At 47.2% G+C, this 27,027-nt stretch overlaps 1 protein-coding gene across 2 annotated transcripts; it reads left to right on the top strand.

Annotated features, from left to right (window-relative positions):
• The first annotated feature begins 253 nt into the window (after positions 1 to 253).
• On the top strand, positions 254 to 26,511 carry LOC101406756 (long-chain-fatty-acid--CoA ligase ACSBG2). Of its 2 annotated transcripts, none has more exons than XM_087425253.1 (13): positions 254 to 284; positions 3,330 to 3,559; positions 6,857 to 6,945; positions 7,636 to 7,756; positions 10,178 to 10,264; positions 13,644 to 13,793; positions 17,538 to 17,714; positions 19,797 to 19,978; positions 20,097 to 20,330; positions 22,559 to 22,776; positions 24,568 to 24,707; positions 24,923 to 25,085; positions 26,438 to 26,511. In XM_087425253.1, exons 1-13 carry the CDS (start codon positions 269 to 271, stop codon positions 26,509 to 26,511), a joined length of 1,881 nt encoding a protein of 626 aa, XP_087281379.1. In that variant the 5' UTR covers positions 254 to 268. The 2 variants fall into 2 exon arrangements, with proteins under 2 accessions (XP_087281379.1, XP_004441310.3); XM_004441253.3 differs by having other exon boundaries at positions 269 to 284; positions 24,839 to 25,085.
• The last annotated feature ends 516 nt before the right edge of the window (positions 26,512 to 27,027 follow it).

Below are 27,027 nucleotides of genomic sequence, written 5' to 3'. Positions count from 1 at the left end.
CCTCTGGGCTTAACCAGTGCTCTATTATCTGGCATACGGGCCACTCTTCTCTTCTCCTAGGCCCAGGACAGGCACGACTAATTGATCCCAGGATTCTAAGCAGACACGACCAGTGGATGGCAGTTGGCTTTGCCCTGCAGCCCCTTCACCAGGCCTGCTAAGTTCCCTGTCTGTGCCTTGCAGTACTGTGAAGAATGGTCTCTGCAGGCCTGGAAGGGCAGAAACCCCGATGACTCAAGAAGAGGAGGCTGAGAACCTTAAAGTAGACATGAGTGAAACAAAAGGTATGTTGTGGGAGAGAGAAAGGCTCACTGACTCCGCCAAGGCTTTTCATAAAGGAGCCTGGGCCTGGAGAGTCAGGACTCAGCCATTCCTCGCCCAGGCCCCCGGCGTTGGCCCAGGTGCCTGAACCTGGGGGCCTATTCCTGCATCTGATGGGAGTGGAGGCAGCACAGGGAAGCAGTTGACAGCTGGGCCACTTAATTCAGAGCAGAGCTCTACCAGTCCTGTGACAGTGGGCCAGTCACTTGCTCTTTTGAGGCTTCATTTGTATCATTTGTAGCAGGGGGACATCGATAACTGATAATAGCACCTCCCTATTAGGGTGGTGAGCCCAGGGGGGTAAAGCAGCCAGGAACCATATATATATTGTGCAGATGTAATTGTATGTTTGTACATATACAATTGTATATATATATACATAGATATATACATTGTGTGTATATATACACAATTGTGTGTATATATATAGTTCAGATGTAATTATATACATATATAGTACAGATGTAATAATATATATAGTGCAGATATAACTGTGTATATATACATACAATTGTGTATATATATATATACACGTTGTGTATATATATATACAATTCTGCATGTGTATATATATATAGTGCAGATATAATTATATACATATAGTATAGACATAATATTATACATAATGCAGATATAATAATAATATATATGGTGCAGATGTAATTGTACATATATACATATATATAGTACAGATGTAAATATATATATATCAGATGCAGTAATAATAATTTGTTATCATTGTGTTGTAACCATTTTACCGCCGGAACAAAATTCAAGGAGCATTATGTGACGATAAAGCGCCTCCATTCTCATTCACAGCTGCCCTCTTCCAAGTGGATAAATGTTGGCGAGAATGATAACTTTTATAGTCATTCTCCTATAGTAATAGTTTTCAAAATCTCATTTTGGTGATTGTGTTAGATTCCTGGGGCTGCCGTAGCGAAGTCCCCAGACCGGGTGGCTGAAACCATAGAAATGTATTGCCTCCCAGTTCTGGAGGCCAGAAGTCCGAGATCGAGGTGCAGTCAGGTTGGATCCTTCTGGAGGCTGTGGATGTCCCAGAATCTTTTCCATGCCCCTCTCCTGGCTGCTGGCGGCTGCTGGTAATCCTTGGTGTTCCTGCATTTACAAACTCATCACTCCACTCTCTGCCTCTGTCGTCATGTGGCCCTCTTCTGTGTGTTTCTATGTCCTCTTCTTATAAGGACACCAGTCATTGGATTTAGGGCCCACCCTCAATCCAGGATGATTTCATCTTGAGGTTCTAAACTGATTCCACCTGCAAAGACCCTATTCCCAGATAAGGTCACATTCTGAGATTCTGTACACGAATTTTTGGGGAACGCCACTCAAACCACTATAGTTGTTAAAATGTCCCCACCAGTATCCAGGCTACATCCCTCCACTCTTTTGTCCAATTTAAAGCTTCTCTGCTCCCCCATGCCTCAGGATGGACGTCTGGAGTCGGGAGATGAGGGAGGCATGATGAGCTGCACTTTGATTTCCTCGAGGGCGTTCTCCTGACGTTGCCCCCATCTCCACTGGGCGATTTTGTTATAAGCTGGCATGACTCCCGCTGCTAATGCTCCTTGTGGCTGGGCGGGTTTTGATGGGGGGACCTCTCTGAACTAGCCTTCCCTTGATATAGATGGTTATGGGTTGAAGTATGTCTCCTGCATTATGGTCTGAATGTTTGTGTCCCCCTAGAATTCACATGTTGAAATCTAACCCTGAAGGTGATGGTATTAGGAGGTGGGGCCTTTGGGAGGTGATTAGGTCATGAGGGTGGAGCCCTCATGAATGGAATTAGTGCCCTTATAACAGAGACCCCAGAGAGCTCACAAAGTCCCCAAATTCATATGTTGCCGTCCTACCACCCAGGACCTCAGAACGTGACCTAATTTGTAAATAGGGTCATTGCAGATGTGATTGGCTAAGATGAGGTCATTAGGGTGGGTCTTAATCCAATATGACTGGTGTCCTTATAAAAAGGGTAAATTTGGACACAGAGGTGCACACAGGGAGAACGCCATGTGAAGATGAAGGTAGAGATCAGGGTGATGTTTCTACAAGCCAAGGAACACCAAAGATGGCCAGCAAACCACCAGAAGCTAGAGGAGAGGCATGGAACAGATGCTCCATCAGGGCCGCAGAAGGAACCAACCTGGCTGACACTTGACCCCAGGCTTTTCCTCTCCAGAACTCTGAGAGAATAAATTTCTGTTGTTTCAGCCGCCCAGTCTGGGCTACTTTGTTGCAGCAGCCCTGGCTGACTGATACATAGTTCATGCCTCATTTCCCAGTGTCTATTGAAGACTATGCTTGGCAGCTCCCTCTGTGCATCCATCTCCGGGGTCTTTCTACTGGCCTCAGGCCAATAGCCTTTATTTTATTTTATTTTATTTTTTGTGGCAGGAGAACAAGGTGCGGTGAATCACTCACTGGCTCTTAAGTCTTCCCAGAGAGTGACACACATCAGTCATGTCTCATGTTTCACTGGCCAAAGTATATGTAGTCCACTGCATGTAAAATTTACCTTAAATGACAAAAAACCCTGGAAATAATATGGAACTCTAGTTAATGATCATATGCTAAATTGTTTAAGGCTGAAATGGATGGATAGCAGCCCCTTACTTTGAAATGCATCAAAAAATAAGATGCAGTGATGGGTAGAGAAATAAAGGAATGGCTGGCTAGAGATCTGATAAAGCAAATACAGCAAAATGCTAGCAGCTGTGGGATCTAGGTGTGAGTAAGAGGGTGTTTGCTATACAATCCCTTCAACTTTCTTGGATGCTGGAAATTTTCCATGATAAATTGTTGTGAGGAGTAAGGAAAAAATAAATATGGAAGAGGAAGCTTGAATAGACCAGTGTTGACCCTCTGACTTCACTGGAGGAGTAGGATTAATTCAACACTTGGCACTTGAAGTCCAAAAAGACATCCCTCCCCCAAAGTTATTAAATGAATAAAAATCTTTGCCACCCCACCCTGGTGACTGTTTGCAGTTACTCCCCGGCTGTGGACCGTTCATCGAGATGGGGAAGTCCTTCTGAGGCTCTCAAAACACGGGCCAGGCCACGAGACCCCGATGACCATCCCTGAACTTTTTCGGGAGTCAGTCAGTCGATTTGGGACTTATCCGGCCCTCGCATCGAAGAGCAGTGAAGAATGGAAGATTCTGAATTTCAACCAGTACTACGAGGCTTGTCGGAAGGCTGGGAGAGCCTTGATCAAGGTAAATGAGTCCTTCATTCATTCATTCATTCATCATTTATTCCATCATTCATTCAGAATAGGTAACACACATACACACATCTGCTACAAAATGTGCAAACCACCACAAGACATGAAGGTTAATTGGTGAAAATTTTCCCTCCAATTCTTGACCCCTCTCTTCTAGAGGCAGCCACCATTGACAGTTTTTTGTAAGTCCTTTAGGGGAATAAATTATGTATAGATATATAATTTCTACATATGCAAATTTTTACACACATGATACATACTATACCCACAGTTCTGCATGTTTCTTTTTTTCCCTTAGCATAGTATCTCTATGTATTAGTTAGATACCGCTGCATAACAAATTACTCCCAAATTTAGCAACTCAAAATCATGAACATTTATTATCTCACAGTTTCTATGGGTCAGGAATCCAGGAACGGCTTAGTCGGATATTTCTGGTTCAGCATCTCTCGGGAGGCTGTGGTCAAGCTGTCAGCCTGGGCTACATCATCTGAAGCTTGACTGGGGTGGGAGGGTCCACTGCCAAGCTTACTACTTACATGGCTGGCTCTGAGCAGGAGGCCTCAGTCTCTTGCTCATTGGTCTTCTCCATAGGGTTGCTTGAGTGTCCTCACAATATGGCTGCCAGCTTCTCCCAGAATGACTGATCCAAAAGACAGAGTGAACATGTTTTATTGGTTACACGGACCAATCTTGATGCAATGTGGGAGGGGATTGTACAAGAGCTCAAATACCAGGAGAGGAGAATCATGGGGGGCCATCTTGAAGGCTGGCCTCTGAGATCCTTCCATATTGATTCATTAAAAAAAAAAATCCATATTCTTTTCAACAACTGCAAATCTGTATGTAACAGTTGACTTAACCAGCCCCCTACTGGTGGGCATTTAAGTTGTTTCCAGCCTTTTGCTACCATATGTAGTGTCACAGTGAACTTCATACGATGAATTCTTACAAAGATAGTGCCTCTGTATGACCACTCAGAATGTATGAGAGAATCTGCTTACCTATATTCTTGCCATCATATTATCAAAAATGTTCATCTTGGCCAATTTGATAGGTATTTTAGGCAGAATTCTAAGACAACCCCCAAGATTCCCAGCCCCTATTGTACTCATGCTGTATAATCTCCCTCCCTTGAGTATGGGCAGGACTTGTGACTATGATGGGATTTCCCTCCTGTGGTGGCAAAGGTGAAGAGATTTTGCAGATGGAATTGAGGCCCCTAATCAGTTGACTTTGAGTTCGTCCAAAGGGCAAGTGCTCTGGGTGGGCCTGACCTAATCAGGCGAACCATTAAAAGAGAGATTCTCCTGCTGGCTTTGAGGAAGCCAGCTGCCATGTTGTGGAGAGGAACATGTGGCAGGGGATGGCAGACAGCCTCCAGGAGTTGAGAGTAGTCCCCAGCTGACAGCTAGCAAGAAAACAGGACCTCAGTCATTCAACCACAAGGAAATGAATTCTGCAAACAACCCATAAGGGTGGGAGATGACCCCCGAGCTTCAGAGGAGAACACAGTCCCCACTGATACCTTGACTGCAGCTTTGGGAGATCCTAGGCAGAGGACCCCGTTAAGCTGCCCCCAGACTCCTGACTTATGAAAACTGAGAATGAATGTATGCTGTTTTAAGCTGTTAAGCTTATGGTGATGTGTTATACACCAACAGATAATAAATATCATAGGTATCTCCTATTGTAAAAGGGTATCTCCTGGTGGTTTTGATTTATAGGAAGTCCGATCACATTTTGACCAGGACCTGAGTTCCTCTCTCCCCTCCTCTGAGACCCTGTGTCTTCAGCGAGAGACAGTGAAAGGCCACAATTAAGAACCATCTTCTTGGGATGAGTTTCTTCTTGGCTGCTCTGCCCCAGCGCCTTAGTGCTGTGGTTAGTTCACCTCTCCTGAAAGGTGATCCTCCTTAGCTCTGTCCTTAGTTCTGGAGTTCAAGAATCCCTGTTCTCCTAAACTTCAGGGGTCCAATCAGAAATAAATCAGTTATCTACACATTAATAGAGACACTCTGTCTACAACGAAGACAGCCTTTTGTCACTAAGCAGAAACACTTGGCATCCATGTTCTGAAGCATCAGCATGTAGACGCCTTCCAAATACTTATGTTTTCCCCAAGAACTGGGGGTCATTGCCAGCCTTCCCTCATTTGACTAAAAGAGCCAAAAAAGATGGAGTTACCCAGAAACAAAGCGGGGCCTCTTCCAAGGATGGTCACCTTCATGTCCAGGTTTCCTGGTTCATCCTCAACCACATTCAGATCAAGGCTGCACCTTTAAAAGTGTAGTTTGTCACCACTATAGGATATTATTCTTAGAGTACTTTTTTAATGAAGAATAAAAATAAATTCACACCCATTAGGATGGCTAGTACTTGAAAAAAAAAACAGAAATTAACAAGTGTTGGTGAGGATGAGGAGAAGCTGGAAACTGTGTGCATTGCTGGTGGGAATGTACATTGATGCAGCCATTGCGGAAGACACTATGGTAGTTCCTCAAAAAGTTAAGCATAGAATTCCCATATGACCCAGCAATCTCACTTCTGGGTACGTAACCAAAAGAATTCAAAGCAAGAACCCAAATGGATACTTGCACATCCATGTTCATAGCAGCATTAGTCACAACAGCCAAAAGATGGAGGTAACCAAGTATCCATGGATGGATGAATGAGTAAACAAAATGTGGTCCATCCATAAGATGGAACATTATTCAGCCTTAAAATAAAAGGAAATTCTGACACATGCTACAACATGGGTTAAGCTGGGGGATATTATACTAAGTGAAAGAAGCCAGACACAAAAATACTGTATGATCCCACTCGTAGGAGGTCCCTAGAGGAGTCAGATCCATAGAGACCGAAAGTAGATGGTGGGGCCAGGGGCTGGGGAAGGGGAGGGGGAGTCAGTGTTTAACAGGGACCGAGTGTCAGTTTGGGAAGGTGAGAAAGTTCTAGAGATGGGTGGTGGGGATGGTTGCACAACACTGTGAATGTGCTTAACGCTACTGAGCTGTGCACTTAAAAATGGTCAAAATGGTATAGTCATGCTATATATTGTTTACCACATTAAAAAATAAGAATAAATAAGTGAGGCATTATGCAGAGGGAGGAAAACCAGCCTCCCCATAGTCACAAAAATATCACACCCCAGATTTTAGGCTCAACACTGGCTTTTCCCCAGGTGGCTGGGATCTGTTTTCACACATCCCGATGAGCAGATCCCACCCAGAAGCAAAACATCTCCCTGTTTCCGTTTTCATCTGTCTGTCTGTGTTTGCCTTCCCAGCTGGGCCTGGAGCGTTTCCATGGAGTTGGCATCCTGGGGTTTAACTCCGCTGAGTGGTTTATTGCTTCTCTTGGCGCCATCTTAGCAGGGTAAGACCATGGGCTTGGTTCACTGTAAGTGTTGGCGAGTCGCCGCTCAGAGCCTGGCAGCCCTGGGCTGGTTCCCACTGAGACATGAACAGGGATTTCAGACTCGGCCCCAGGAGAGCAGGCAAGAGAGACATACACGTCAATAAACCTGAAAAGGACCAGTATCTTGAATATGTAAGATAGTTCTATAACTCGGTAATAAAAAGACAAAAAGATTTTAAATGGACAAAAGACTTGAACAGAAATGTCACAAAGGACATAGCCAACAAGCCCTTGAAATGATACTTGATGTCATTAGCCATCAGGGAAATGCAAATTAAAGCCACAGCAGAATGGTAAGAAACAAGAACAGAAGACCATGAATGAAGGCAACAGGTGGCTGACTGTGGGGTCTAAATCCCACCTCTAGCATTTATTTGCCATGGGACCCCTAACAAGTGACTTCCCTGCTCTGAGCCTCAGTCTCCTCATCTGTAAAATGGGATACTGTGTGAGTTCCATGTTCTGACATCATAATGACACCATAGGAGTTGCTGCTCTCAGCATCATTATATTTTTGTTGTTTTCGTCATTTAAGTGGTGGAGGGAAGGGAGCTGGTGCCAAGGCTTTCCCCTCCCCCCACTTTCCAGGACATTCTCGCCTTAAGGTGTGTGTGTGTGTGCACACATGTGTGTGTTTTCTTTTCCCAGGGGCCTTTGTGTTGGTATTTATGCCACCAACTCTGCGGAGGCTTGTGAATACGTCATTACTCATGCCAAAGTGAATGTCCTGCTGGTTGAGAATGACCAACAGTTACAGAAAATCCTTTCGGTAAACCCCCACCCAGCACTGCCCACCAGTCGCCTAGGGGGTCCTCAGGGCTCTGCCCAGGTGTCTCTTTGCTCATGATCAGGTGGGGTGGTGGGGCTTGCCCCATGCACGAGTTCAGTAACAGTCCCCCAGGACCACTTTGGGATAACCAGCAAAGCTGCTTTTGGAGGGAGCAGGGTGGCATGGGGGAGACTCATTTCCAATTCATAGTAACTCAATTTCCTATTCAGCCTCCATTTAAAAAAAGTATTTACTTATTATTTTATGTACAGTCCACTGCTTGCTATTTTTCTTTTAGAAGTGTAATTATTCCGAGCCTCACGATCCTCGTAATTTTCATTTATTATCATTTGCATCATTTCTGAAATGCTTTTGTTTTTCTCTTCTATTTCTTTCCTAAACTCCACCTCTTCATGTTTCACTTTTTTGGGGGGTCTGGCTCTCTCTTTCCTGAGCGCTTGCTACATTTCCTTTGGGTTCTTCTTTCCCAGCTGTGTTTACTTTGTTACGTTGTTAATTTTATTTGGAATGTTGGGTGGCAAGTTTCCTTTGCTTTGTGTGCATTGAAATTTGGCTCCTCTCTTAGTCTTTTTTTTCCTTGTGATATCCTTTTGGATGTTGTAGAAACTTTGCCAATTAATTGTGTTTGAATGAGCTGCAGTTTCCTGAACCAGCTTGTGGTGGGAGGAATCTAAGGGGAGGGGAGTCCTTGGGAGGGGTGAGCCTAGTGACCAGATTCATTGCTCGGCCCAAGGGCCATATTTCATCACTTCTGAGTTACACATTTCTCCACTTTTTAAGGTCTCTGGAGTCAAGATGTGTCTTGCCATAAATGGCATCGTCCGATCACTGTTGGACATGTCTTTTCCCATATTTTAACATCTCTGAAATTAGGGTACATTTTCCAAACTCAATGAAATCCTAGCTGGACTTAGTGAAATAGAACACTGTGCCGCCAGCCTCCTTTGATGCCTAATTCCTGACCTGGTTCAGGAAGGACCTGCTTCCTGAAATTGCTTTCTGAAGCAATGCTGCCGTAGTGTCCAACACTCATGTTGTACCCCGTTTGTTCTGTTCACAGCAGAACACACTATGGTGTGGGTGATGGGTGATGGTTGGAGGTCCTTCCTCCTGTCTTGAATGCTGGTTTATGATCTGGGTCTTTCCACCGTTAGAAAATGCCACGTACCCCATCCTTCCACCCCGCACCCACGTCACTGCTACGCCTTTCTGACCAGGTTCTGGTATGTTCAGCCTCACATGTGTAAAGCAATATCTGAATTATTTCTGTCTTATTTTCACTGATGTGCATTTTGTGGGGGATTTGTTGTGCTTTATGGAAGATTCAAAGCCAGGCTCTTGATGTGCTCCTCCCAAACTGGATGTTTAGCTCCACTTGGAAATCTTTGATTCTGGGTGATTCTCATGGCTTATAACCCTCCAACTCTCCAGTGCTTCCCTGTCTCCTCTATTTTATTTTATTTTTTTGTGAGGAAGATCAGCCCTGAGCTAACATGAGATGCCAATCCTCTTTTTTTTTTTTTTTTGCTGAGGAAAGTTGGCCCTGAGTTAACATCTGTGCCCATCTTCCTCCACTTTATATGGGACGCTGTCACAGCATGGCTTGACAAGCGGTGCATCGGGGCGTGCCCGGGATCCGAACCTGGGCCGCCAGCAGTGGAGTGCGCACACTTAATCGCTCCGCCATGGGGCCGGCCCCAATCCTGGACTTTTTATATTCCCCAAACATCCCCAGCTACTGCCTGCTGTAGGCTGTTTGGATGTCTGTTCCCCCTCTGTCTCTCTGGAAAACTCTCGTCCTGCTGTTACAAGTACTTCTGTCATCTTTCTCTCCCACCCATGCCAGACACTTGGTTATAATTAGAATTAGCATACTGGATGTTGGAAGTGACTTTTTCAGGATTGGCTAGAAATGTCATAGAGGCACACCCCTTCTTCTGCATGAACAGGGTACAAGAATCCCGCAGGCCTGGTCACCCGAACCTTACAGTTCTAGGTTTAGGTAGAGAGTCTCGAGCCTGTCCAGGTCCCAGCCACATTCACAGAGGATTTTTGTGGCCTGACTCCAGCTGGAAGGTTAGCTGGATCCTGGGTGCAGAGCGCAAGGTGCTGGCTCAACAACTCTGTGTAGCAGAATTCCACCTGAGACATGTTGGCTCAGGGAGGCTATTGTCTTCATCCACCTTTAACTGTTGGAGGCTACTGGTACCGACCACAAAGAACCCAGTAGTCCTAAAACAAGCTTGTTTCCTGTCAGTCAAGACAAAGAGCCACCTTTTACGGGTGGGCATGGGAAAGAAAAGCGGCTGGGGTTGCTGTGGGAGAGCTTAGGATGCACACCCAGCTTCCCTCTTTCCCAGGGCTGGGTGGCCATGGGGCCCACGCGGAACTTTCTTTCAGATTCCGCTGAGCAGGATGGAGACCCTGAAAGCGATCATCCAGTACAAGCTGCCGATGAAAGAGAGCAATGCTAAGAACCTGTACTCTGTAAGTGTGTGTGTCTGTGTGTGTGTGTGTGTGTGTGTGAGCTGAGCAAAGGGGAGGGTGGAGCCTGGAAAGGGAAGTGGGCGTGGCCTCTCAAAGGAAGTGAGTGGTGAGCTAGGAAGTGGGCGTGGCCTCTCAAAGGAAGTGAGTGGTGAGCTAGGAAGTGGGCGTGGCCTCTCAAAGCAAGTGAGTGGTGAGCTAGGAAGTGGGCGTGGCCTCTCAAAGCAAGTGAGTGGTGAGCTAGGAAGTGGGCGTGGCCTCAAAAGGGAAGTGGGCAGGGCCTTTAAGAGGCTTTTTTCTTTTTTTTTTTCTGATATGAAGGGTCTGATTTCTGAGGTGTCCATTCTGGTTATTTATTGCTGGGTAGTGAGTCATCTCAAAAATGGGTGGCATAAGACAACAAGAATCATTTTATTATTATTAATTTTTTTCGGAAAATTAGGGTAACCGAAAAAATACTGCATCACTGAAAATTAAGTGTTAAAACTCACAACACTATTTTAAGTTTAAATATTTTATTGCTATCCAAACCAGAATTTATTATAAATTTGCTTTCCTGGCTTTTAATAGGTGCAAAGTCATCAATAATATTTTTATTAAAACCATTAACCATTGTCTAATATCTACAAATATGTATATAGGCCTGTGCATTTCTGCCATGGCTAGGATCAGCAGCCCTGTTGGAGCCTGTCTTTATTTCAAATTTTGACACTTCTTTCATTGTGGATTATTTTTTCCTTTGATTGTGACTTTAAAAATATTGCATTAAAATATTATTTATCTTAATTACAAAGAGGTTTCTTTTTGAGGGGGGCATCTCTGTAGACTTTGCACTCGAGGTGAAGTCCCTGGTCCTCCCTGTGGTCCCAACCCTGCAGCTGGGGCTCCCCTGGGACCTTCCTCTGGTCCTCTTTGTGGCTTCTCCACGTGATCTCGCCAGCATGGTGACTTCAGGGCCTCTGGACTTATTTGGACGCTCAGATCACCATAGAGAACATCTTGAGAGACACAAAGAGCCAGGTGGAAGCTGTCTCACCTTAAATGACCTACTTCTGGAAGTCACACAGCATCTCCTCCACCGTACTCTGCCCATCAAGGATGGAGGGTGGGGCCGCAGACTCCACCTCTTACTGAGGGAGGGGCAAGGCCCCTGAAGAGTGTGTGACACCATAAATATTGTCACAGTCATTTTTTGAAAATACACTCTGCCTCAGGGTCTCAGGAAATGTTTGGGTGCAAGCAACAGAGACTCATGTGAGCCAAAAGAGGGGTTTTTGTTTTTAAGGATACACTGAGTTATTTCACAGAAGCCAGGCCAGGAGGCTTGTGAGCCACCAGGACAAGCTCCTGTTAATTTCCATGAGCTCAGACCCTCAAACCCATTATTCAAATCAGAAGTCCTAAAATGTCATGGAGTTTATTTGGTTTGCCCTCCATGCAAATGGGAGAAAAAGTGTCAATGATCCTTTCTGGCCAACCAAGACACTCGCCAGCCTTCCTACCTTTCAGAAAACATTTAAATGTTAAGACCAGGATGACGACTAATTAAATAAGACAACTGATCAGAATTACAGACTTTTTAGAGGTTTAAAGTGACCATCACAGCAACAATACCTTAAATCTGGATAACTTAAAAAACTCCTTTGTTATTAATAACATTTACAGCAGGGTTTCTCAACCTCATAGCTGTGGACATTTTGTGTGGATAATTCTTCATCACGGGGGCCATCCTGTGCATTGTAAGATGCCAAGCAGCCTCCCTGGTCTCCACCCACCAGATACCAGTAGCACTCTCCTACTTGAAACAAAATGTCCTCAGATATTGCCTACTGTCCCCTGGGGGGCAAAATCCCACAGGGGTGAGGACAATGACTTATAGGGGACAGTTTTGTGGAATAGAATAGTATCTACTTCTATGCAAGGGGGAGTAAAACTTAGCTTTAAGATTCAGTTCAGGAATAACATTTGTTAGAGCTGAGAGAAAAAGAAAGCCTGAGAAACCAAAACATGAAATTTGGGGACAGGGGGCAGGCAGAATAAGACGATGACCTGGGCAGGTTTTGATGGCTGGGGTTGGACTCAGGACCAATCCCAGATTTCCTAGAGAGAGGATTGGATTGGACCAGATTGGGTCTGGTGTCTAGCCAATCCAATCATTTGTGGCCGTGGGAGGATGGGGTCTTGCACAAGCCATTAGGGGGCACCCTTTTGGGGAACAGCTTAGGGCGTGTCTCAGAGAAAGGACAGGGATCCCCAAAGGCCTTGTGTTTTGCAGGAAACACTGGCCATATCTGGAGGACTTTGCATTCCCTCCATCTTGAAGACAGGGAATCACCCTCGTCCAGAACCTGTTGGGGCTCCATGGTAGAATTTTTAAAGGTCCCATTTATTACTCAGTTCCTACAACACAACATTTCCTTTTGAGGCACCAAATTCAATGGTAGTTAAGGCTCTGGAATCAGACCATCTCGGGTTCCTCTGTTTACTTGCTGTGTGACCTTAGGCAAGTAACTTACCGCCTCTGAGACTCAGCTCCTTCATCTGCTATCAGGAGATAATGTATCAATTCTCACTAAGGCTGCTTTTGGTTGCAAATGACCAAAGCTTGACCCCAAAGGGCTTAAGCAAAAAAGATAATTTGTTGGCTCCTGTAACTATAACCCAGGGTGTGGATTTCAGGCATGGCTGGAACCAGAGGCTCAAATAATGTAACCCAGGCTCCTTTTGGTTTCTTGGCTCCATTCCAGCCTTAGCTTCCCCCCAGAGTCCTGAGACGGTCCAGCAGCTCCTGGGGCTACAGCTTGACTCATTCATGTCCAGACAGCACTTCCAGCAAAAGCCCTGACCTTCACTGTGATTGGACTATCTGAGGTCACATGCCCAGATCTGATCCAATCACTGTGGCCCAGGCAAATGGACTCCTCTGCCTTAAACCATTCAGAGTTGACCTCTGGGGCTGGGGGTGGAGTCGTCCCCATCCATCTGGTAACTGAGAAGTTTGGGGTGCAGAGTAGAATCTGGGAAGGCAGCGATCAAATAATATCGAACTCCACTCTTCTAAGCATTTTACGTATGTTAACTCATTCACTGCTTAGAACAACCCAAGGAGTTGGATCCTGATATCCTCATTTTACAAACGAGGAAACTGAGGCCCGGGGTCTTAAGTAGCCTGCCCAGGAAGTGGAGGCATAGAAGCAAACATCTTGGGGCTTTTGTAAAAGGAACCAGGGCTGGCGCAGCCTAAGCCTTTCCTTTTGCTGGGAGTTGTGCTTTAGGAGAAGCCAGTGGGACAAGATCTGAGTGGGGAAAGGGCACTCCTGGTGTTGAGGTCACCTCTCACGCCCCCTGAGTCTCCCCTTTCTGCTTGTCTTTCTTTCCACAGTGGGATGACTTCATGGAACTCAGCAGCAGCATCCCCGATTCCCAGCTGGACCAGATCGTGAGGAGCCAACAGGCCAATCAGTGCGCTGTGCTCATCTACACCTCGGGGACCATGGGCGATCCCAAAGCCGTGATGCTCAGCCATGACAACGTGAGTGCCGTCTCTGCCGACAGGGACGAGCTCTGGAGCATCCCGTGTCCCTTTGCTCTGGGCCAGTGGACTTCGGGGTGTTCTGGGTCTTGACCCACAGGGGCAGGGTGGCGTTTAGGGGTCTAGCCTTCTTCAGGTCCCCAACCAGTGGGGCGTAGAGAGTCACATGCACGCTTTCAAGGGGGGTTGAGATCAAGGACTTTGGAGCAGACCTGGGTCCAAATCCTGGCTCTGTGATCTTGGGCAAGACATGTACCATCTCTGAGCCTCAGTTTCTTTATCTGTAAAATGGACATGACGTCATAGTCCCTGTCGCATGGGTTGCTTTGAAGAATAAATGAGTTAGTATTTGTGGAGAGCTTAGATCCGTGTTTGATAATAAAATCAATACGTGAAAGAGGAGGGTTCACGTTCTGTGTTTCAGGATCAAAGCAGAAGTTGAGGTTTTTGTTACTCGAGGAAGGCTGCGTGTTTCGGGAAAATTTATGTGTCTAGAGGTGGAATCCAAAACGGCTGGGAATTTAGGTCACTGTTATCAAAGAGTAAGGGTGATAGATGCTAGAAGATTCCATTTCGATAAAACCCTAGAAAAGGCAAATGTATCGATAGGGACAGAAAGCAGATCAATGGTTACCTAGGGAGGGAGGCATTACAAGGGGACAGGAGGAAATTTTTTGGGGGGCAACAGAAACATTCACTATCCTGATGGTGGTAATGGCTCCACGGGTGTAGAAATATGTCAATATGTGTCAAATTGTATACTTTAAATGTGTGCCGTTCACTATACGCCAATTATACATCAATAAAGCTGTTTAAAAGGAAAAAGAATAAGAAAGACAGTAACCGTTCACTTTTGCCACATGCTTACTCCATGCCAGCTGCTGTACCAAGAGCTTTACACGGAATAAATCCTCGCAGCTGTTGATTCTATCAGGCCAGTGCTATTTTTACAGATGAGCAAACTGAAGCCCAGAGAGGTTAAATTACTTGGCCCAAGTCACACAACAAACAGGCAGGCTGGCTCCCCAGTCCACATTTTTAACTACACTGTAGATCTATGTGGCTAATGTAAGGATGTCCAAAGATGGGATACAAACACTTTAAATCCAGTTGCAGAGCAGTAAGCGGACCACAATGTGATTTTTGTTAAAAAGTGAAAAATGCCAACAGGCGATGAGCGTGTATGTAAGTTTTAAAATCAGAGAAGTGACTGGCAGGACACGCACCCAACTGGCAATGGTGGCTCCCCTCTGTAAGTCAGAAAGATTGATAGTTTGTAAAGGAAGTATTTCTACCTTATAAGAGCTTTTTCCTGCAGCCTAGCTATTAATAGTTACCAGCAAATACTGGCCTTTGCACTGGCTGTTCCCTCTGCATGGAATTCTCTTTCCCAGAAAGCCACATGGCTTGCTCCTTCACCCCTTCAGGTCTCTGCTTGAATGTCACCTCCTCAGTGAAGCCCTCCCTGAAGTCCGTGTTTAAAATAGCAAACAATAAACCACCCCATTCGTCCCTAATCCTCCTGTGGCTACTTCTTCCTTCCCTAGAATTTCTTACACTGACATATTATATAGTCACTTGTTTGTCGTGAACGTCAGCTCCTTGAGGACAGGGCTTGTCTGTTGGCTGCTGTGTCTCCAGTGCCTGGCGCGTAAGAGGACTCAATCCACTTTTGTGGAATGAATGAATGAATGAATGAATGAAAGGAATCTGATTGACCCCCACCCCACTCTGGCCAGCATTTACTCTGCAAGTGGCTTCATGTCTGGTGAGATATTCTCCTAGCACAGGGGCAACAAGCATGGACCCTGGAGCGAGGCTGCCTGGATCTGAATCCTAGTTCTCCCACATGCTGGCTGTGTGACCTGGGACCAGTTCCTTAACCTCTCTTGGCTTCAGTTTCCCCATCTGTAAAACAGAGAGAAGAATGGTTTCTACCTCTTAGAGTTGCTATCAAGGTTACATTATTTCATATACTGTGTCAGGTAGCTGTTGCTGCGTAACAAACCATTCCAGAACTTAGCAACTTAAAATGCAACAATGTCTTATTTCTGGGTCTGGATTTGGGGCAGGGCATTTCTTCTGCCCCACACAGCATCAGCTGGGGTCACTCTGCTGTATTCCAGCCGGGCTGGGCTGGATGGCCCAAGAAGGGCTTCACTCAGGTGTCTCACGTGGCACATAGTGAGCTACACCCATGTTAGTTATTATTATGTTTTAAATCATCATCTCTATTGCAAGAAGTTAAAGCTAGCCCAGGATTCTCAACATACATCAACAGGTCAAAGTTTCTCCCATTTATAGGGTTCTGACTATGTGCCATGCTGAGAGAAACACATATTAACTTGTCGCTCATGAACCCCTTTCACGGATGGGGAAACTGAGGCTCAGAGAGGGGAAATGACTTGCTCAAGGTCACAGAACAAAGAAAGGCCTGAGCTGGGGTCTGAACCCAGGAGTGTCTACACCACTGTGACCATGGTCCACATATGCCAAGCCCCTTCCCTGACAAATGGGTGTTGGTGCCTTGGAGCAGAGGCTGTGAGTGACAGTGGCTTACGGGGGCAGAAGTAAAATCCCTCCATCATGAGGCCCAGAGAAAGAACTGGGACTAATCTTGAGGGCTTGCTATGGGCCAAGCATGTTGCATACTTTGCTGCACTTAATTGTCCCTTCTATCTCCTCATTCATTCATTCACTCAACAAAAATTTACTGAGCACATACCTCATGCTAGGGATACAGCACTGAACAAAACAAACCCAGTCTTGGCCCTCGGGAAGAAAGCAGGGGATGAACAAAATAAAACCACTCAGGTTGAGGTGAGTGGCACCTAGAGAATTAGACAAATAATGGAAACTCCAGTCTGGGTGGTGTGAGACAGCCTCTCGGGGGTGGCGACATTTAAGTGGAAACTTAACATTCGAGAAGGAGTCAGTCACAGGGAATGCTGGAAGAACAGCATTGCAGGCAGGGGGAACAGCCAGTGCAAAGGCCCTGAGGCTGGACCAGACCTGATGTGTTGGAGGAACAGCAGGAGGCCCATGTGGCTGGATTAACAAGGTAACTGTTTGCCAGAGATTTATGACAGCAGTGAGAAAGACAGATTGCACAATTATAGATACATGAAAACTTTACATCAAAATATTCATTGGAGAAAGAAAAACGTTCATACGCTAATGGTTGGGGTGTTTATGTGGTGGGACTATGGGTGGCCTTTTTGTTTGTTGGACCACGTTGGTTCCATAGTTATAGACTGGACGTGAGATGCCTCTGTGCCCATTTTACAGATGAGGAAAGAGAGGCTGCAAGGGATTTTAAGCAAACAGCCCAGGGTCTCCCAGCTAGCAAATGGTGGAATTAGGATTTGATTCTGGGACACTTACTGGATCCTTCAGATTTCTGATTTTCCAGCTAGATGTTCTGACTTTAGGGTCTGTTGTTGGACTTGAGGGGGTCTGTTTAATCTCACAAAGCGGCCCACTGAATTCTACACCTCCTGTTAGCCTCAGGCAAGTTAGTTAACCGCCCCATGCTTCTGTTTCCCATCTGCAAAATAGGGATAATCCTAATTACCAACCCCAGCATGTTACGATGACTAAATGACTTAATGTTTGTAAAGTACAAGAGTGGTGCCCAGCACATAGTAGGTGCTTTGTAAGCATTTGCTAAAGAATTGCATTTACGCAAATGGCCCTCCTGCGAGGACGGGGCGCCCTTGACCGTCAGCCCGACCTGTCTTCTAGATAACATGGCTGGCCGGGACGGCGGCGAGGGACTGCGGCCTGTCTCACGCTCCGCAAAGGCAAGAGGTGGTGGTCAGCTACCTCCCCCTCAGCCACATTGCGGCTCAGATGATGGATGTCTGGATCCCCATGAAGATCGGGGCTTTCACATACTTTGCTCAACCAGACGCTCTCAAGGTAAGGCCGAGGGCAGAACCAGGGGCTCCTCTGTCCTCATCTTGTGCTCTAACATTTAGCAGCACTGGAAATGGTTGGCCTCATTCTTTTTGCTTTTATCTTTATCCCAGTCAGGCCATCCATGTACAGTTGTATAGATTGTACACTGAACAACCCAAGCCTAGGATGGGAATGGTATTGAAAGCAGAATGTGTGTGTGTGTGTAGTTTTTTCAAAAAGTCAGTATTCTCAATTCCTAAAAGCTCCAAAAACCAAACCCATCTCACAATCTTTAACTTAGTCACATCTGCAAAGTCCCTTTGGCCATGAAAGGTAACATATTCACAGGTTCCAGAGGCTAGGATGTGGACATCTTTAGGGGGCCATGATTCTGCCTTCCACATTCTCCGTCAGGCAGGCTGTCTTAAGGTCTTTGTGATTCCTTCTAGAAGGTTTCTTCTCCTGTTCTTTGCATGGCTGACTCCTCCGTGTCATTTAGTTCTTGCTTAAATATCTCCTGGCCCCTCTCAGTCCCTCTCACATCCCCATGCTCAGTGTCTTGAGATGAAGTAGCCACTCAACAAATACTTTAGTTTTTGGTTGAATACATAATGTAAACACACTCACCTACGGGACCTGAGAAGTTTCTATCCTTCCACAACCTTATCAACCCCTAATACGGTCAAAACATTTACAATACTCAACTTGACGGGTGATAAAGGTGTCTTAACATTTTAAGGAACTGCCAGACTATTTTCCAAAGTGGCTGCACCGTATTATATTCCCATCAGAAGTGCATGCGAGTTCCAGTTTCCCTGCGTCCTCACTAACACGTTATTATTATTGTTAATTATTATTAATGCCATCCTAGTGAGTGTGAAGTGGTATCCTGTCATTTTAATTTGCATTTCCCTAGTGACTTATGGTGGTGAGCAAGTTTTCATGTGTTTCTTGGCTGTTGGTATATCTTCTTTGGAAAAACATCAGTTCAAATCTTTGCCCATTTTAAAATTTGGTTGTCTGTCTTCTTCTTGTTGAGTCTTAAGGATTCTTTATACATTCTGAATACAAGTCTTTTATTGAATATATGATTGGAAAATAATTTCTCCCAGTTCTGTGGCTTGTCTTTCCATTCTAACTCTGATGAAGTCCAATTTATTATTTTTTTTCTTTCACGCTTTTAGTGTCATATATAAGAAATCTTTGCCTACTTCCAGGTCAGAGAGATTTTCTTCGATGGGTTTGTCTAGAAGGCTTTTAGTTTTAGCTTTACATTTGGGTCTGTGATTCCATTTTGAGTTTAGTTCTGCATTTGGCAAGAAGTAAGGCTCTAAGATAAGCTCTTATTTTGTTTTATTCTTAATTTTTTTGGATATGAATATCCTTTCTTCCATTGAATTGCCGTGGACTTTTATTGAATGTCAAGTGATCACAAATGTAAAGATTCATCTCTGGATCTTCTATTCTGTTCCATTGATCTATACGTTTATCCTTACGTCAAAATCGCACTGACTTGATTTTTCTGGCTTTATGGTAGGACCTTGTCCCATTTTGCCTGGGACTTTCCCAGTTTTATCACTGAAAATTCCACATTCCAGGAACTCCTCCAGTTCTGGGCAAACCAGGACGGTTGATCACCCTACTCAATAATGTTTCAAAATCAGTAAGTCCTCTGATTTTGTTCTTCTTTTCCAAAATTGCTTTGGCATTCTAAGTCCTCTGCATTTCCATATAAATTTTAAGATCAGCTTGTCAATATGCACGAAAAAGCCTGTCTGGATTTTGATAGGGACCGCATTGAGCCTATAGATTAATTTGGGGGAGAATCTTGCATCCTTTTTAACAGTTGCATAATATTCCACTGCATCGTCAGGCTGAAGTTTTTTTCCCAGTCTGTGCTCACCACCAAATCCCTAGGGAGAGTGTGAAAATCTGATTGGCTGCCAGCCAGCCAATGGGTTGGCTCCCTTGGGTTGGGAGCTGGCCCTGGTCCAATCAGCCAAGGGAAGGTTCTCCTGGGCTGAGTTGGGTGGCTGGGGCGAGATGGACATCTGGGGTCCGTGGAAGGTGCAGGTGTGGCTAACGCAGCTCTGCCCCCTGCAGGGCACCTTGGTCAGCACTCTGCAGGAGGTAAAGCCGACCGTCTTCCTAGGGGTGCCCCGAATTTGGGAGAAGATGCAGGAGAAGATAAAGGAAAGTGGTGCCAAATCTTCAAGCTTGAGGAAGAAGGTGTTTTTATGGGCAAGAACTATTGGCTTAAAGGTCAACACAAAAAGGATTTTGGGGTAGGTGCAGGGTCCAGCCAGGCCGGGCAGGGAGGGTAGGGGCGGAGGGGCTCAGCCTTCTCCAGCCGGGTCCCATCAGCCCCCTTTGGCTCACCGGCTGTGGCATTCTTGTTCACAGGACACATGACACTCCCGTGAGCTACCACGTGGCGAAGGCCCTCGTGTTCAGCAAAGTCAGGAGCACCCTTGGCTTTGATCATTGCCACTCTTTTATCAGCGGGGCCGCGCCCCTCAGCCAAGAGACCTCCGAGTTCTTTCTCAGCCTGGACATACCTATAGGCGAGATGTACGGTATGAGCGAGAGCTCAGGACCCCACACCATATCCAACCAGGATAACTACAGAGTTCTAAGGTACTGGCCTCCTGGGCAGACCCCTGGTCCTCCAGCAACACGGGGTCAAGGGGATGAAGATGGGAGGGTGGGCAGACCTCTGGGCTAAGATGACTCCTGACTTGGTATCTCCAGAATGACCTTGTTCTCCAGCCTCTGAGCACCAAATCTTGATGACCATGGTAAGCCCCGGTTTGTAGGAGAGCCCGCAGTCAAGGGGAAAGGCTCTCAGGATGCTCCACGGTCTCCCCCGATGGTCACTTGCCAGTTCTGCCTCCAGATGGCCCACCCCAGGCTTGCCCACCCTAGGTTTCCTCCTGAGACCTCAGGACCCTTCATCTCCATGATGCTCCATCCCAAACATGTCCACGGGTCCTTTCTGGCTTTGTCCCAAGCTCAGCTCACCCAAGGCTGTAGGACTGAACCCAATGATCCTGACACAGTAAGAATACCAAAGGCAACTTGCACTCCAAGTCTGAGCACCATGTCCTTCACAGAACCTTCCAGTTGGGTCTCTCCCTGACTCCCTCCCTGCCGCCATATTGCAAGTTTGGCTTTCCACTCATGCTTGGCCAGGTTCCCACTGCCTTTGAACTTAGCAAGAAGGAAGCTCAATCTTCCTAATCTGGCAAAACCATCTCCTGCCTTTTACTTTACCTTACAGGGGAGCTTCGTACCTCAATAGCCCCCTCTTTCCCCTCCACAATCCAATCTGGGTCTATTTTCTGCAGAACCCAAATGCCCACTGGAGTTTTTCAGAACCCAAGAGTTGCCCTTCCCTAAAGAGAAGTGACACTGTCCCAACTCTGGAGGAAAGGTACAGATTCCAGCCTCTGTCTTTAATTATTTTCTTTTGACGAGGAATACACATGTCAAAAAAAAATCAGAAGGTGTAAAATGATCAAATGGAAAGCTCCCTCCCTCCCACCCCAAACCTCCAGTTCTTTCTGGATGAGTTTGCCAACATACACACTTTTATCCCAAATGGAAGCATTTTCCCTGTAAAAATGGACACAAAACTCGTCCCCTCTGAACTATTATTTGCTATCTGGAGCTCAGGGACCAAATAAACTCAGATAACATGGGATCCCTCACTATCTGGATGCGTAATGCAAACTTCCACTCAGTCTTGACTCACACCATCCAAGCTCAGAAATCAAGTGGATTTGGTTAGTAAGGGATTCTGACCTCACAGAGAATGTTCCCCACCATCATAAACAGCTGCCTCATTTTTAACAGCTGCGTAGTATTCCACTGGGTGGATGTACCATAATGTATTTAATTTGTCCCTTATTGGTGGATGTTTAGGGCTTTTTTCTCCATCATTTGTCTCCACAAACGATGCTAAAGGGAATGCTTTGTATATACACCATATATTTTCCTAAACCAATTGGTGAAAAATGGTATCTCAACATAACTTTCATTTACATTCCTTTTATTATGAGTGAAGTTGAAAAAAATCCTTTCATATATATAAAAGCCATTGTATTTCCTTTTTTTCTGAACTATCTGTCCGTATCATCTGCCCATTTTTAAAACTGGATTTGTGGTCCCTTTATTATTGGTTTGTTGGTGCTCTTTACATATTAGGAAAATCAGCCCCTTGTCTTTGATATGAGTGCAAATATTCTACCCCTAGGTTTGTCGTTGATGTTTTGGTTTTAGTTAAGTTGTTTTTTTTGCTGTGCAGAAATTTTTTTCTTTACATGAGTGACTTTTTATCAATCTTTTCTTTATGGCTTCTGGGTCTTTCCACATTCCCAGAAAGCCCTTCAATGGGGAAGTCGTAAGGAGGCTCTTTGTAAATTTTGAGCTTGTCGGGCATGCCGTCTTTTTTCTCTTGCTAACTAAATGAATCCCTGCACTTAGCTCTAAAACCATTGGCCCTTCTAACTACCGGTGAAAGAGATCTCAGCAAAGCAATAAGAAAATCCTTTCTTTTCTGTGTCTTAAAACCACCCAAATGTTTTTGGTCCCAAATGTGACCTCTAGGAAAAGGAGTCATAAGAATCCAGATTCCAGATAGTGTGCTATTCCGTCTTGTGGAAGGAACTTAAACCTTGAAAGAGATTCTGGTTGGTTGTCTGATCTAAAATCAGCTGTCCTGGTCACCTGGAAAGGTGTGAAAGGGGCAGATCCAGCCTGGGCCAGCTGGGCAGAGTTAGGAGCCTGGGCTGCAGACCCACGCTGACCTGGACGGGTGACCTCGTCTCTCTGGGTCTCAGTTTCCCCCTCCTGTTTCCTGGCAGCTGCGGGAAAATCATGAGTGGGTGTAAGAACATGCTGTACCAGCAGACCAAGGACGGCACGGGGGAGATCTGCATCTGGGGCCGGCACGTCTTCATGGGCTACCTGGAGAGGGAGGAGGCGACCGTGGAGGTGCTCGATGAGGAAGGCTGGCTGCACACCGGGGACCTGGGCTGCATGGACCACCAGGGTTTCCTCTACATCACCGGTCGCATCAAAGGTACAGGGGCTGGGCTCTGCGGGGGGCCTCCTGCAAGCAGGCCCCCCCCCAAACATTTAAGGGCCTGGCACACAAGCAGAAGCAGAGACCCCCCAGCCCCCACCTCATTTTCAGTCCCAGTTGCAACTTCTCAGCTCAGCTGCTGTACTTCAAAAGCAGCCGCAGACAATACATAGACGGATGGACGTGGCTGTGTGACAATAAAAATGTCATACAATTTTCGTGTGTCACAAATAGCATTCTTCTTTGGATTTCCTTCCAACCGTTTTTTTTTTTTTTTTTTTTTTTTTTTGGTGAGGAAGATCAGCACTGAGCTAACATCTGATGCCAATCCTCCTCTTTTTGCTGAGGAAGACTGGCCCTGGGCTGACATCCCTGCCCATCTTCCTCTATTTTATATGGGACGCCGCCACAGCATGGCCTGACAAGCAGTGTGTTGGTGTGCGCCCGGGATCCGAACCTGCGAACCCTGGGCCGCTGAAGCAGAGTGTGTGCACTTAACCGCTGTGCCACCGGGCTGGCCCCCCAACCATCTGAAAACGTGAAAACCATATTTTTTTTGGCCAAAGACAGGTGGAAAAGTTTGCCAACCCCTGATGTAGATACAGCATTTTGGCGCTGAGCCTGACATAGGCAGTAACTGTTCAGTGAGTGGGCTATGTTAGCACTATCTCCATGATAAGCAACAGGTTTGAGTGAAAAAGGGAAGCTGTTGGCTCAAAACCAGAAAAGTCCAAAAGATCTTGTGAGATTCAGGCGTGGCTGGATCCAGGTGCCAAAACGATGTCACAAGGAATCTCTTTATCCTTCTCTTCCTGAGCTCTCCTCTGTGTTGGGGCCATGCTTGAAGAGGCTTTTCCCATTTGCCGTCAACAGTCTAGGCTCACCCTAACCCCAGAGGGATAAGAGTGTGTTATGCCCCATAGTTTCAGCAAAGGTTTAGTCCTGACTCTCATTGGATCCCATCTTAGAATGGCTCACTGTAAGAGGATGGAATATGCTGATGGGTCACACCTGGTCACATGCTCGCTCCTCCGTCCACCCTGCCCAAACCACACGTGTTAAAGATGGAGAGAAGTTCCCTAAAGAAACATCAGGTGTGCTGACCCAGAGGCAGGGTCCCCGGGCAGACAACACCGTAGATGCCCGTTACAAGATCATGTTGATAGCCACTGCTGCTGTAACGACCTAGTAAAGGCGACTGCGAGATCACGGGATGGGATGGAGAGGGTTTGGGTGGGTAGGACAGGAAGCAGCTAGCATCCTGATGAACGAGCCCTCAGAGAATTTGACAGGCTGGGGAGAAAGTGACACAATTCTCTTAGAGCCTGCCAGAATTAGGGATGCTACACACGCCCCTGGGGAAAACCGGACTCAGGTCCTTTGCGGGTTGCCGAGTGATGGAGAAAACAGGAGACACGGAGACGGGGTGTGGCCAGGAGCATTTCACCATCTTCCAAACAAGACATATTAGAGGGCCTGGAACAGGGTACGGGGGACCGAGAAATGGGCGGTGAGTTAATAAGACGCTGTCCAAGTGGAATGCACAGGACTTGGACGCTTGGTGGGAAGTTGAAGAAGATGGGGGACGAGGGGCAGAGTGCCTTTGGGTCTGAGGCTTGGAGAAGGGCCAGGCGAGAGTCCTGGCCGTCGGCAGGGGTCCCCCCTCTGCTTCTGGGTTTTTTTTTATGTGGGTGGTCGTCTGTGCCAACGTCTGTCTCCTCTGATCCTCGAGGGGACGGGGTTTGCGTTGTTGTGGTTGAACCCACCCCGAGCCATACTCTGTTCCAGAAATCCTCATCACGGCTGGCGGCGAGAACGTGCCACCCGTTCCCATCGAGAACATGGTGAAGGAGAAGCTTCCCATCATCAGCCACGCCATGTTAGTGGGCGACAAGGCAAAGTTCCTGAGCATCCTGCTGACGCTGAAAGTAAACGCGGCTTTGCAATCCCTCGGGGGTGTCTCTGCCCCTGTGGGTCTGGGACCCGCTTTCTGGTGTGCTGGGGGGGACAGGGAGTGTGCGTGGGTGTTGGATCTGGTGACAGGGGTCTCCTGGGGCAGTGCGAGGTCGACGGGATGAGCGGAGAGCCGCTGGATAGGCTGAGCCTGGAGGCCATCAAGTTTTGCCAGAACCTGGGCAGCCAGGCGACCACGGTGACTGAGATTCTGGAGCTGCGAGACCCGCTGGTCTACGGGGCCATCCAGCGAGGTATAGACGCCGTCAATCAGGAAGCTGTCTCCAACGCGCAGAGGATTCAGAAGTGGGTCATCCTGGAGAAGGACTTTTCCATCAGTGGTGGAGAGCTAGGTGAGTTGGAGAGCCGGTGGCCTTGGCGCTGGGAGGCTGGCCTCCTGCTAGTGTCCAGGGCCACGTGGGCTCTGAGGAGACATGCCCTTTTCTGGGAGTCGAGGGGTCTGTGTGACCAGCTGGGGACCGGGAGAGGGACGCTGCCCCCTCCAGCTAACTGGTGCCCAGCTCCCCAAGCCCCCGACCACACACACACACACACACACACACACACACACATTCAACACACATACAGTCCCTTCTCCCCAAGGCAGCCACATCCCCTCTCTGGGAATAAAACCTAAACTCCTCACTATGGCTCTACATGATCTCTCTCCTGCTGACTGCTCCTTCTTACTTACTCTGCCCCAACTGCACGGGCCTCCCTGCTGTTCCAATTCTCCAAGCACGGTCCTGCCTCAGGGCCTTTGCACTTGCTGTTCCCTCTACCTGGAATGCCCTTCCCCCTCAGTTGTTTGCCTGGATGGCTCCTTCTCATGGTCCAGGTGGCACCCTAAAAAAGCCACTTCCTCAGAGCAGGCTTCCCTGACCACCCTGGCTAAAGGGGCTTGCCATTGCCCTTAATATATCAGCCCTGTAGCTAACCATCACACCTACCATATCACCCTGTCTTCTCGCCTCCCTAACACGTCAAGTCTGAAATTCCCCTATGTATCAGTGTGTTTTTGTGTGTCTCCCCAGTGAGGGGAGGGCTCAGTCCAGAGTGGGGGGCTTGCTTTCTATCCATGTCCCCCTCTGGGGCTTGCTCTCAACTCTCAGCTGGACTCGACAGCACGGACTGGAGGGAGTGGGAGAGAGGGCGAGCATGCGGCTTCGAACAACCCGGGTTCAAATCCTGTGCCCACCACACGGAGAAGTGACTTGTCCCTATGAGCCTCGGTCATTTCATGTACAAGTTGGAAATGTAATCCTCGAGGGGCTGTTTAGGACCCTTGGGGGGGAAGCCCACACCCCTGGGTGACTCGGAGCCTATGGAACATCCTGGGTTGTGGATCAGGGATTCAGCCCGCCAGGCACTTGCTGGGTGATCTCAGAGCAACTGGCCCTCTCTGAGCCCCTGTTTCCTCACCTGTAAAATCAGGGGGTGGTGTCCCTCTTTTGTTGGGTGCATTGTCCATGTCAGGCACAGAGCTCAGCATGCTCTCCACCCACCAGCTCACGACATCCTCACCACAGCCCGAGGACAAGGTGGGGGTTCCATTAGCCCCACACCGATGTCACACCCAAGAAGTCGATGGCAGAGCCGGCCACCGGCCCAGGCCCAGCCATGGGACCCTGTCGTCTGGTCACGCCTGGGGCACATGGACTTTTATTTCATCCCCACCCTGAACTGGCTTCTCTTTTCTCCATAGGTCCAACGACAAAGATCAAGAGACATTTTGTAACCCGGAAATACAAAAAGCAAATCGAAAACTTATACCACTGACTTCTTCGGCAGAGCGGCTCATGGCAGTCCCAATGGTGAGACTGGCTTTGCTGGCTGCGCCTCGAACAGCACCCACAGCGGTGGGCTCCCCTGTGTGGCAGGCGGGTCCCTGAACAGAACTGCAGAGGCCGCACACGCGCACACACGCGCTCGGTTGCTGTGGATGCTGGGTCGGGTCTGGCCTCAACTCACGCTGTCTCCCCCAGGGTCAGGGTGGGGCGTACAAACTCCCCCATGGTTGGCCGCCAATGTTGTTAGCTGTTCTTCCTGCCTTTTTTACTTGTCTCAGAAAGTGAGCAGGTCTTCCCATCCAAGACCAGAATTTGTCATTAAACGCCCAAATGTTTCATTGTGGCTTATTTGGAGAAGGCCTTTTGTTGGAAACTCTGGTGGGGGAAGTTCTACTTGACAGAAACCCAAGGAATGAGGGGGGTGGCCCATCACAGGGGATGAGGGAGGAGACCTGAGCTCCTCGAACCAACCCTTCTCCTCTCTTTCCCCACCAAGTCTTGTCCA

This window comes from Ceratotherium simum, chromosome 39 (assembly GCF_057802395.1).
Source record: "Ceratotherium simum simum isolate JZ-2026a chromosome 39, ASM5780239v1, whole genome shotgun sequence".
NCBI classification, from domain to species: Eukaryota; Metazoa; Chordata; class Mammalia; order Perissodactyla; family Rhinocerotidae; genus Ceratotherium; species Ceratotherium simum.
The sequence above is the reverse complement of the archived record's forward strand: the minus strand, read 5'-3'. Positions and strand labels throughout refer to the sequence as shown.

What these genes read in the sequence shown, in the direction of transcription:
- LOC101406756 (XM_004441253.3), top strand. An exon ending in TGATGCTCAGCCATGACAAC is followed by an intron (nt 13,794 to 17,537) that starts GTGAGTGCCGTC and finishes CCTGTCTTCTAG; the next exon opens with ATAACATGGCTGGCCGGGAC. An exon ending in GCATCCTGCTGACGCTGAAA is followed by an intron (nt 24,708 to 24,838) that starts GTAAACGCGGCT and finishes CTCCTGGGGCAG; the next exon opens with TGCGAGGTCGACGGGATGAG.